This window comes from Vulpes vulpes, chromosome 1, assembly GCF_048418805.1.
Source record: "Vulpes vulpes isolate BD-2025 chromosome 1, VulVul3, whole genome shotgun sequence".
Classification (NCBI taxonomy): Eukaryota; Metazoa; Chordata; class Mammalia; order Carnivora; family Canidae; genus Vulpes; species Vulpes vulpes.
This window is the reverse complement of record NC_132780.1, coordinates 127467679-127479841: the sequence shown is the minus strand read 5'-3', so window position 1 is coordinate 127479841 and position 12163 is coordinate 127467679. Positions and strand designations below refer to the sequence as shown.

General features: G+C 31.0%; 1 protein-coding gene across 31 annotated transcripts in view; it reads left to right on the top strand.

Moving 5' to 3' along the window:
• DLG1 (discs large MAGUK scaffold protein 1) overlaps nucleotides 1–12163 on the top strand; it is a 228720-nt gene that overhangs the window by 193595 nt on the left and 22962 nt on the right. For 17 of the 31 annotated variants that reach the window (XM_072726180.1, XM_025990310.2, XM_025990307.2 and 14 more), the window contains 2 exons: nucleotides 1463–1532; nucleotides 5280–5379. In XM_072726180.1, coding sequence (XP_072582281.1) covers nucleotides 1463–1532; nucleotides 5280–5379 — 170 coding nt within the window. Of the gene's footprint in view, nucleotides 1–1462; nucleotides 1533–5279; nucleotides 5380–6073; nucleotides 6108–12163 lie in introns of all 31 variants that reach the window. The other 14 variants (XM_072726293.1, XM_025990309.2, XM_072726250.1 and 11 more) reach the window with 2 other exon arrangements.

Genomic DNA, 12163 nt, shown 5'->3' with positions numbered 1-12163 from the left:
TAAAGTTGGGTTTTTAAGTCAGAAGTGATGTAAGAGACTTAAGACCTTTAAGACCTAAGTTTCCAAATTCCTAAATTACATTATAGAATATAATTTTTCTTCCATAAACTACAATATGAAACCACAACTAATGATGCCATTTCATTCTTGAATGTATTCAAAATTTGTATTTTCTTAAGTAGAACTATCTCTTTATTAGACCCCTTTACTTCTAATAATAGCACAAGGAATTGTAGTCATAACAATTCTTAGCTTTTATTCAGGAACAGTATTTACAAATTGACACAATTTATGTCAGCTATTTAGTGAACAAGATACTGATGAGAAAACAAAGCCATTTTGAGTTGTAAACATTTACTCACTAAATAATAGTTTTGCAGTGTCCTCAGTAAATGCCTAGGCAAAATTACAAATTAGTTATTCATGTCGTGGACGTTCTAGTCCTGTCATGGATTGTTCTAGGATAGTAAAAACAAGTTTAAAATCCACAACTGCTAAGGTTCTTCTGTACCCACAGTAAAACTGTATCACTAGATAATAAAGGAAATGAATTTATTCGTAGACTATTTTGGTAAGTTTTTTTGCTATATACTAACATAATTGCTATGTTGAAATTTAGGATTTATAAAAAGCTTAATTTATGTGAAATTTTACAAGGTTCATATTGATATTACAATCTACATGAGACATTTGTTTTCATGTAGTTTTGTTGGCTTGCTTATTTTGAGTAGTTAGCTCTTTAACAAAGTTCAAAATTCAGAAGATATAAACTCTATGTAGACTTCCTCCTAACCATGTACTCCTGGCATCCTTTTCATTTTTAGAGGATAATGAAGGTTACCAGGTCTTGTATATCCTTTGAAAAAGATATTTTAAAGCTCTTTAAAATTCTTTTTGTGGTACTATAACTGGTTACTTTATGTATTTATACAGATCTATCACTGGAGTTAAATTTAAATTTTGCTTTTCCAATTTTTAATTACAAATTTCAGAGCTACAGAAAAATAAGTACAAGAGGAAGAGTAGTACAGGGAACACTCACATATCCTTCATCTGCTTTCACCAGTTGTTAACATTTTGCCCTGTTTGCTTTCTCCCTCTATGCTTAATTTTTAGCATATTTGGATGCCCCATGCTAAGCTAATATTTAAACAAATCAAACAAAATCTAGAAAATTGCTAAATTCAGAAGTTGGTTCTTCATAATTTCAGTATAATTACGGAATTTGAGTGCATTTATAAATACACATGTACAGTATTTTGATATAAGTGGTTTTGTTTCATAATGAGCCTTGTATTTCATTTTCAGAAATTATAATTAATTTTGGGATGCAAACTTAGATTACTTCTGAAGATTTTAGAATATAAAAATGCCACATACTAAAGTATCAGTTCTGACGATTTCTAGTTAGACGCTTAGATATTTTGACATACTTTAAAAACAGCATTTTATACTTTGACAGAGTTGAGAAGAAAGAACGAGCCCGGTTAAAAACAGTGAAATTTAATTCTAAAACAAGAGGAGATAAAGGGGTGAGTATATGAAATGTCTTTTTTCTAGATATTAATAATTGAGGATAATAGGCTTTTTCATAATTCTTGCCAGAACTACACTATTAAAATCAGAAGGATTTTGCTATAAGAGTTAACTATCAACAGCTCTTGCCATGATGCTTTGTATTAGTAGATGCTAAAGTTAAGTAATATATTAAATTAAAGCACTCATTTTACATACCTTTCCAGATTATTGAAACTTATTTGATATATTCTTAACAACATGCTTTGATGAGGTTATTTTTACAAGTGAAACAAATTTGGCCTTCATTCAGATGTCCAGTTAGAAACTTGGATTAATCATAACTAATTTAATAATGTATCTTCTAAGAAAATATGCCCCCAAATATTATTAACTAGGTCATAATACAAGTTTTAATTTCCCCTCTTCATGCCTAATACAATTTATTAAGAGAAATCCATGCTTTAAATATTTGAATCAATATGAATTTTTATTCTGAAGGAATAAAGAAAGGGACAGTCAGGGACTTTATAGACGTCAGTAAATACTTCTAAATTCTTTCATATATAATTTTAAACGTGTTTTTGTTTTCATTTTTAAGTTCTGCTTGAATCTAATAGATGCCAGTAGGTGAAAGAGATATTACAGGCTTTGTCCTGTACTATGATGGTGTTACTACAATACAATATTGTAGTAATAAGCTTGAAGAAATAAGACCATATGAACACATATATTGTCTTGAAATACTATTCATAGGAGTGTTTTATGTTTGTTTTTTTTTTATCTAAAGCAAAAGTTTTATACATTTTTTGGTCATATTTCAAATGAATGTGGAAAGTTAACTCGGCAAATTAATTAACCCTATCATCTGTACTTCTCTGATAGCACTAAGGACTCAAACGCTTAAAATTTAAGAAAAGAACTATCCTTCATCAAAGAAATCTAAGTAAATTGTATAATGTATTCAGTTATTTTAGAAATGACAATTTCCTTTAAAATTGCAGCTTTCAGAAAATAAATTACGTAGTGTTATCTGAAGCAATATTTAAAATAGAAATTTGGGAGAGGAAAAAATCCTGAGTAAATGCTTAGGATTTGAAAAATATATAGTAGTTTTTGTGGTTGTTTATATATGTCTTTAAAAATAACTTAGTAAAATACATGGTCAATGTATTGAAAAAGAGGTTGCATGTTGTAACTTTTCTTTCATACTGTAAGAAGTTAACTGAATTAACAACATATTTAAATCTTAGTCTTGTTTGTTGACTGTAACCAAGCTTATACACAGTCACTGTGTCCTAACACAGCACCAGAAGGATGCATGATACTGAGTGGGGTAAAAATACGCTTGCCATTGATGCAGAACTGCATTTCTTTTGTACTACCATTTCCCATTCTGAGTTCCTCTTCTCCTTTCCTTACATGGTGGTTTATGGACTTATTTCCACTGCAGACTTATAACATTTCAGTTTCTCGTTAACATTTTTAACATTCATTTAGCTATTTTGACATCATCACATATAGAAATTATATATTTAATATATATCATGAATTTGACATTTTATTTTTATATTTATTACACTAGCTCTCTTGCAATATAGCATTAATAACAATAAGTAAATAGAGTATTTTTGTATTGAAAATGTAGAGAATCCAGGGGTAGTATGTTTCTTCAGTTTTGTGTTTTCTCTACACATATTTGTCTTCTTTGCTTTGTGTTTTCACTTTTAATACATTCTTCACCTGGAAGACATTAAATGTAATACAATTAATTCTTTTCTTAACTAACAAGCATTTCTTTATTTCCTGTATTATGATATCTTTATGATATCTCATTTTGGCTAACTGCAAAGATATCAAAAATCAAAACATTTTAAACTTCATGTTTCTTTTGGTTGTTTGCTGTGAAACTGACTCTGACCACTATATATGCAGTAGGAGGGATAAATACCTTTATTAAAAACATCAGTTTAAAAAAAAAAAAAAAACATCAGTTTTATTCAATACCATAAAAATTATGACTAAATTCAGTAATGATTTTCATGAACAAGAAGACTTAGTTCTTCCCTAAATTAGATTACCATAAATATTTCTCTGTGGAAACTTGTTTTCTTCTATTTCTCTTTTCTAAAATTTGGATTGAAGCAGAGTTTTATTTAAATAATGCTACTTGACAATTATAATTAATTATAAGTCCAAATTTTTTGACAGTATTTTTCTCATCAGCTTAATTTTTAACCTCTGCTTAGCATTATCAGAGCCTTCAAATTTTAGGATTGAAATCAAGACAATCTGTTGGACTAATGAACTATGAATTTATTAATCCTGAATTATTAATTTGAAAAGGTAAAAATAAAAGTTTAATCTTGTTTTTGTGTTAAGATTCCTACCAAAATAAGTCCTTTCAAGTAATAGAATTTGAGCAAAAATTGCCTTTCTCTACCTCACCACCTTAATCCCCTGGCATCATGTGCTTCAAAATACAGGCATGCCAAAACATACTTCCTGGTGAGGATATACTTCAGAATAATGATAGCATCTTATGACATGGATTAAACTCAAGAAAAGTCAGAACAAGATTTCTGTCTTTTATATTGTCCCTACTTCAAAAAGTAATAATCCCTACTGTCATTGGTAGGTCAGACCATTTCCTTTGAGACAGGGATGTCGTGACAGAAATTACAAAAGAAGTTATTCCTCTTTAATGACATCACCTTTATGCAACATGGTTTTAAATCTCTAAAGGCACAAATGGGACATTGAAGAAGGGCAAAAATCTGTTTCCAACATCTATGCAGTAAGAGACATCAAATCAGCTATGTAACTCCTCCATAGCAGTTCTATATAAATTATTAGAATTTTTTTTTAACTATTAGAATCTTAATTGCCTTTTTGGCTTTTATAAGCATCTAACTTTTTATTCCCTGTTCAGGATATGGTGCCAATAACTAAACTGGTTCTAGTTTATTTATATATACTTTAAAAAATAAATATAGTAGAGCTTAAAAACCAATAAATCAGTTAGGATGGCATTCAAGCTGGCCAGGAGAGCTCTGACTCTTTCTTAGATAGCATCGATAAATCTTTTTGCTGGATTCTGTGTGCTTGATGGACCCCTCTTAGTTTTCTTATTTTCTGATTCGTACCATAGGCATTTCATTATCTTTTTTCTCTTCCAAAAAAAATAAGATTGGTTAATTGTTTTTAAATATTCAGAACTAACAACTTTCTCAGTTGTTTTGGTTTTCTTTTTTAATAGTGGCTTTTTGTTAGTTCGTTGAGGCCACACAAAAGGGGAGGGAGGGAATATGCTCAAGCCAGAAGAAACGAAGATTGTTACCTACTGCATAAAAAAATACTTGAATAGCTAGAGTAACAATTTAAAATAACTTGCTATAGAGCACCTCACACCTGGGAATCTTCAAGAAGAATATGGATTGATAAGAACAGATGTTAACTGGTTTGTACTATATAGTAACTATTTTGAGTTACTTACACTTCCCTTTTTTATCAAGTAGCACTTACTCCTTATTTCTAGGTATTACTGAATTACACTGTGAATTTTTCAATATTTTCAGTGGAGAAACGTTAGAATTAGAGGAGTTAATACAAAATTAGAAATTCACTTTGTGATTAAAGTAAAAATCATATACAAACTGCACACTGTGGTCACAAGAGTCAGCTTCCACAGAGCTGCTAGGCTGGGCCTTTGTACACACAGATAGTAGACATCCCTTTGTTTTGCCCCTCCTTCTCTTCTTCAGCAGTCATTCAATGACAAGCGTAAAAAGAACCTCTTTTCCCGAAAATTCCCCTTCTACAAGAACAAGGACCAGAGTGAGCAGGAAACAAGTGATGCTGACCGTAAGTATGTGGATCCAGTGGTCAACTGAAAATAAATGTAGAGGGACCTACTGCCCTGCAGTTGGTTGTTACCATGGAGACAGTTTCAAGAGCTGCAACAGGTTACTAATTGTCTTAACCAGGATCAACTTAACAGACATAAATTAATTTGTATGCCAATCTGAATTTTTGTGACACCTTAGGAATTCTTGATTTAAAGTAAACAGTAATTTTTCAAGTTATGTGTTTAAAATAGAATTATTTGATGTAAAGGTTCTTAGAAAAAACACTTAGTGTAACCTCTGTATTTTAGAGGAAAACTATGGATACCTGAGAAGCTACTTACTGATTTCTAAGTATAGCATTGACAATCTTAACAATAGATCTCCTGGAATCATTCCATTTTATCCTATGTCTTCACTATATGTAGACAACATGAATTTTACTTTTAAAATAGCATAATAATAGGAAACTCAAATTTTGCTTCTCTACCCTAAATCAGCCTCTAAGCTAGAACTTTCATTTCTTTAGTACCTTACATTCAGCTGCTAGCTTATTTCAAACTTTCAGAAATCTACAAAAATGCTCTAAAATATGTGCACCTGTAATGGTCTTGGAACTGTCTCTTATTGTAGCACCAATTTTATGCATTACTGACAACTATTTTCTTTGATTATCTTTTTATTGCTTGCTCTCTGGGAACTACTCTCTACAGGAGATCCCTGACGACATGGGATCAAAAGGCCTGAGTAAGTGATCAAAATACTCCCAAGTTATTTTTTAACCTCCATCTACAGACCTACCTTTTTCAGATACATTTTGGGATTCATGGTAGTGCCTTTCTGGCATGAGGAGGTATATGATTTAGATTGCTTTTAGACTTTTCATGTTAATAACGTGCTTGGGATTTTTATTTCTATACTACATACCTTTTGTTTTTCTAATGCTCCATTTTTCACATGTCCTTTGAAAAACTCATAATTACGTTTTCCTTTTTGTAATTTTTACGGCAATTACTTTTGCTGGGGATTTTTTTTTAAAATAAAAGACTTTTTTAAGCTTTTTAAAATAGTACTACCTGCCCTCATTATTAGAATGTAGAAAATAATCTTGCAGTTTTATGTCCCCAGGGTTTGTTTTTTTTTTTTGTTAAAACAAGTTAAAATCACTTTGTGTCTATGTTAGAAAAGCATTGCTGTAATGTGAAACTATAAAATGCAATGAATCTTTAGTTAATAGAGAAAAATTGTGGGCCTCAAATTCAAATAGCAGTCAATATAGGGAGGTAGAAATTGTAAATCTCTTTTTCAAGGAGGTTGTAAGTTAGGGAAAGAATTATAAGAAATATTATCCCTTGTTTTTCCTTTAACCAAGATGCCAGAGGTTTGGGGTTTTGTTTTGTTGTTTTTGTTCATTTTTTAACTGGTACTTAATCTATCAGATAAAACTTGGTAGAGTCATATATAGGAGTCATTCAGCAAATGAAGTGACTGGATGAAACAAGTCATTTTTAGCAAACAAAATTTTAAATTTAGGTGTTCTCAAATTGATTATATATAAAAGTTTACTGAATATTACTAAGTTATTTTAGGTGACAGTGACTCATAGAAGTAATCTCTTAGGCTAAAGATCTTTCCTATTTCCTAGGTAGTTCCTTCCATTTGGATTAGTAAGAATTTTGAAAACTTACTTTTGTAATCCACTGGTCATTAAAGATATAACCAATATTGGGGCACTTCGGTGACTCAGTTGCTTAAGTACGCAACTCTTGATTTTAACTTGGGTCTTGTTTTGGGGGTTGTAAGTTCAGGCCCCACATTGGGTTCCGTGTCCAGCATGTAAAAACAAACAAATGATATCACCAATATCTTTTAACTTTCTAAGATCTACATTAATAAATGTTATATGGCATAGAAGGTTTTTTTCCTTGATTTATGCTAACTTTATACTGGAATTTTAATCTAAGATATAGGTATTTTTATTCCTTAGCACTTAAAGGTTTGTATTAGATTGAAGGCAGTATGCTTTATATGTAATTATTTCTGTAAAGACACACTTGGTTATTTTTGCCTGTGCTTTTTTGGGAATTTGGCAAGAACCACAAATTTACTATCTTTGGGGAAATAATCAGTTAAAATCTTTAAAACTGGAAAACATTTCCATAGATTCTTTTTTTTTTTTTTTTTTTATTTCCATAGATTCTTAATGCTATAGAATTTACTTTGAGAATGTATTTTAGAGGTAGTATGAATCAGCATAAGGACCCACAGATTTTTATTATTTGCTGAATCATTTGAGACCTGTGGGAAATTCATTGGAAAGGAACTAAATGAAGAATTTATTTACCTTATTGATATTGTTATGATGGATAATTACACCTTGACCACATCTTATTTGCATCTCTCATTTTGACAATTAGAACTTGAAAAACAGTAACTGATTATCAGATAATATCCTTTAGAAAAGGATTTAATTTTCTGGACACAGTCTTAAGATCCCTTAAATGATGGGTTTTGTGCTTCATCTCATAGGAACTAAGACATTTATTCACCTGGTAACTTGATGATCAAATCAAGATTTAATTTGGAAGATACTGAGGGAGACAGGAAAATATCAGCAAAAATTTTAAACCTGGATTAAACAGATGACTGGTAGTTGACAGGGTGCCCATTATTATACAAGGGAAAATGCTGGGTAAGGGTGGTCAGGGACATTATTTGTAGCCTCAGTAATCTATATTCTAAAGTTCCAGTTACAAGAAATAAACTAAGCAGAATCCTGTGAGATTTTAATATAAAGAAATAAATGTGAGTTCTATAGGTATTCATCAAGCTTTATTGGAACAGGACTTATGAAGGGACTAAGAACAAAAGTCATAAATTATTTCAGAGAAACAAACCCGATGATGAAATGGAATAACACTGAATATCAAGAAAAATGTATGTCTATATGTAATTTCATATAACTTGTGAAAAAATAGGGTATTTAATTGAAGAGGAGAGAAACGAAAATGATACCCTAGAGCACTTATCATAGACATGAACTCCATGATTCTACAAAAAAGAGAGCTAAATGAATCATTGATTTGCCTTGTTAAGAGTAGAGGAAACAATGAGAAAATTTGCGTTTCTGATCCTAATTTTGACTAACAGACCTAAGTAGAATATGGTAGAAATCTGAGAGAATGCAAGTAAATCATCATAGCTTGTGAAAAGCTAGAAATAGAAACATGTGCAGCTTGTATGTCTTAGGAAGGCAACTTTGAAAAAGATCAAAAGGAAAAATGTAAGATTCCTTTAACAGAGACTAAAAGGAAATAAGGAGGGGGCTAGATAGGGTGCTTAGAGGTAAGATCATATATACAGTTTTAGACGAGATTTGTACTTTACAAGCTCAATTTTTATAGCTTTCCATTTTGTAGAACACCTCAAAAATTCTGTCAGACATGTAGGAAAGAAATACGTATTGGGAAGCCTTTCTTTTCATCTCAGAGACTTCTAGAAGCAAAGTTATGTGAGCTCTTAGATGCCCAAACCAGACTTATTTTTATTTGTATAAAGAGTAAGAGTAGTAGTATTGCTTGAGATTGGTGATGTGTAGGTAGTAGTTAAGGAGAGCAAAGAGAAAAGACATGATACATTCTCAGGAAGGAGTGTCTGATTAGAAGTGAGACTTGGTTAGAGAAATTTGAAATGGTTGTGGTCATGCAACATCATAAACAAAATCAAAATTAAAACTTGAAGAATATACCATGTATGCCAAAGGGATAATATCTTTACACTATGAATTTCTAACAGATCCATAAGAAACAGACTAATTCTTCATTTGATAATTGAACAAAGGCTATAAGAAGAATGCTCAAAAGATAACAAATGAAATGAGTGTATAAAAATGCTTAATGTCCCCAGTAATCAATAAACAAAATGATAGTTTCTATCCATTATCTTGACAAACATTCTTGTAAAGGAGAACTCAGTGGTAGAGTTGTATGGAATGACTAGTTTTAATATATTACAATTATGCATATCTTGGAAAGTACATCTTTTGACCTACTAATTCCTCTTCAAGGAATTATCCTAAGGATGTAACCAGAGATAGGGATTAAGGTTAATATATCAGGAAATTTATTTTAATCTTATTCAGAAATTACAGTCAAAAAAATTTTTGAAACCATCCTAAAATGTCTTACATTTGAGAAGTTATTAATGAATTATTTATCCATATTTTATCATACAACTTTGAAAATCATATTAAAACATGACATGGTTTTAAATGCTCATATATAAATGAAAAAATACAAAACTACGTATATTATCTCAGATTTATAAATAAACATATATTTAGGGCTATTTTGAATAATGCTGATTTGAACATTCTTGTATTATGTCTTTTGGTCAACATATATATGCCTTTCTGTTGGGGAAATACTGGGAAAGAAATTGCTAGGTCATGCATACATACATCTGTTGAGCTTTAGTGTAGGTACTGCTAAATAATTTTCCACAGTGGTTGTACCAATTTTGCCCCCCGCGGTAGTACCAATTTTGCCACCCCCAGCCCTTACGAGTTCCAGTTGCTACGTTTCTTTTCTGTATTTGGCATATCTCTTTATTTTTTCATTTTAGCCATTCTGATGAATGGTAAAGATAGCCATTTTGGCTTCTTTTTGCATTTCCCTGATAAGTAATTATAGGGGGAAATTACAGGAAAAACTTGCACACCTTTTTATATGTTTATTGGATATTTGAATATCTTTTTTGATGAAGTTTCTTTAAAAATGTATTTTTAATTATCAAGGAAAAAAAGCATTTTACCTTTCTAATAAACTCCCAAGCCGTGATGATGAAGGGCCATGCTTTGAACAGCAGAATTTTATTATAGAGTTGCATGAAAAGATGCTTGAAAGAACTTGAAGAATTTGATTTCATAGCAACTATTAGTATTTTTAGAGAACTTGAAATGAGTAGAAGACAGAAAAGAGATTTGTAGTAACTAACTTTTTACTATATAACATAGCCAAATATATTCGATAGTAGAATAGTAAAATAAACCCTATTGAGTATTCAGTTGTCAACTCAGAATTTTGTTAATTTTGTTTCTTCTATACTCCCACTTTACCTTCCCCCTTCGCTCACTCCATTGCAGTAACAAATGTTTCTCTCTTTTACATATTAGAGATTGTAGAGTATAATACTAATCCTACTATAAATTTAAGAATTTTGTGTGTCGTTCCTACTTCAGGGAATGAACTTTAAGGAAATGGGACAACAGATAAAAAGCTGTATAAATGAAGACATTCCTAATAATTACTGATGTTTGTGGAAAATAAAGCAAACTAAAATGTCTGAGTAATAAGAAGTAAATTATGATTTATCAGTTCAATAGAGCATTATACAACAATTTCAGATGATTGTTTTAAAATACATGTGATAAGGGATCCCTGGGTGGCGCAGCGGTTTGGCGCCTGCCTTTGGCCTAGGGCGCGATCCTGGAGACCCGGGACCGAATCCCACATCGGGCTCCCGGTGCATGGAGCCTGCTTCTCCCTCTGCCTATGTCTCTGCCTCTCTCTCTCTCTCTCTCTGTGACTATCATAAATAAATAAAAAAATTTAAAAAAAAATAATAAATAAAATAAAATACATGTGATAACATGGGAAGAAATTTTTAAATATAAACTTTTAAAAAACATTTTACATGTGCCTGTCATGTTATACAATCATGATTTTTAATGTCCCTGCTGTATTTAAAATATACATAATCATAATTAAGAAAGTTACATCCTTAACCTGAAACTAAGACAACATCTTATGTCAACTATACTGCAATTTTTAGAAAGCGAGAAAGAAAATTATATCTTGTTTTAACAGGTTAGAATAGCAGACTTATTTTTCACTATGACAGCAATTCAGGAACTATTACCTTCATTTGAAATCTTTAAATTCTACCACTCTCAGAACTTTTCAGTAGTGCATCTTGATTTTAGGAGATTCTGTGGGTGGTATGATACAGCAGATATTTCTCCTCAAGCTGTTTCCTTATCCTTTAAAATTTTTTTCCCTGCCTCATGTAAGAAATGTAAATTTCTCTTTCTCCTATGGAAAATTTTGTTTCTTAGTTTTTATAAATAATTTTTTTATACTCAATGGAAGATACTTAATGAGAGAACATTCAAGATTACATTTATATGGGAAGAGTACCTGATATTTACCAAACAATCAAGTTATAAAATGGGGTTGCTTTCAAGGAGATGCCAAGCAATTTACAAGTAAATGTATTTGCTTAATTTTTTTGTTTTGCAAAGCAGCCATTGCCAGTTTCATCAAAACAGAGTTTCTCAGAAATACTAGTCTGTTTTAAAATACAATCTCACCTTCTATAATTACCTTCCATTTGACTTTTTTTGAAGTATATGAATCTATGACATCTAAAATGTGTTATCCGTATGATCTCAAAAACAAGGATTTCATTTCAGGAACAAGAAAGAAGCTGAACTTAAAAAGCAAAATAAGATCACTTATTTTTTAAGATATCCCTTCATTAAAATGGGTATCTGCTCAAATATAACTTGTCTCTTGTCGGTCATTACTGTTTCGTAAATTAAATGGTGTCAACTGCATTTTCTCTTTTTGGGTTCTGTGTCTACATTTGGACTAATTTAGGATCACTTTGCCCTCTTTGTTGTTATATTTCTACTGGATATTTGTCATAGATTTTGTTCATAAACTGTGTTGTACATAAATGGAGCATTGTCCTTAATCACGGGTTTTTTTCCTTCCTAATTCCTATTTATTTGGGGGAAAAAA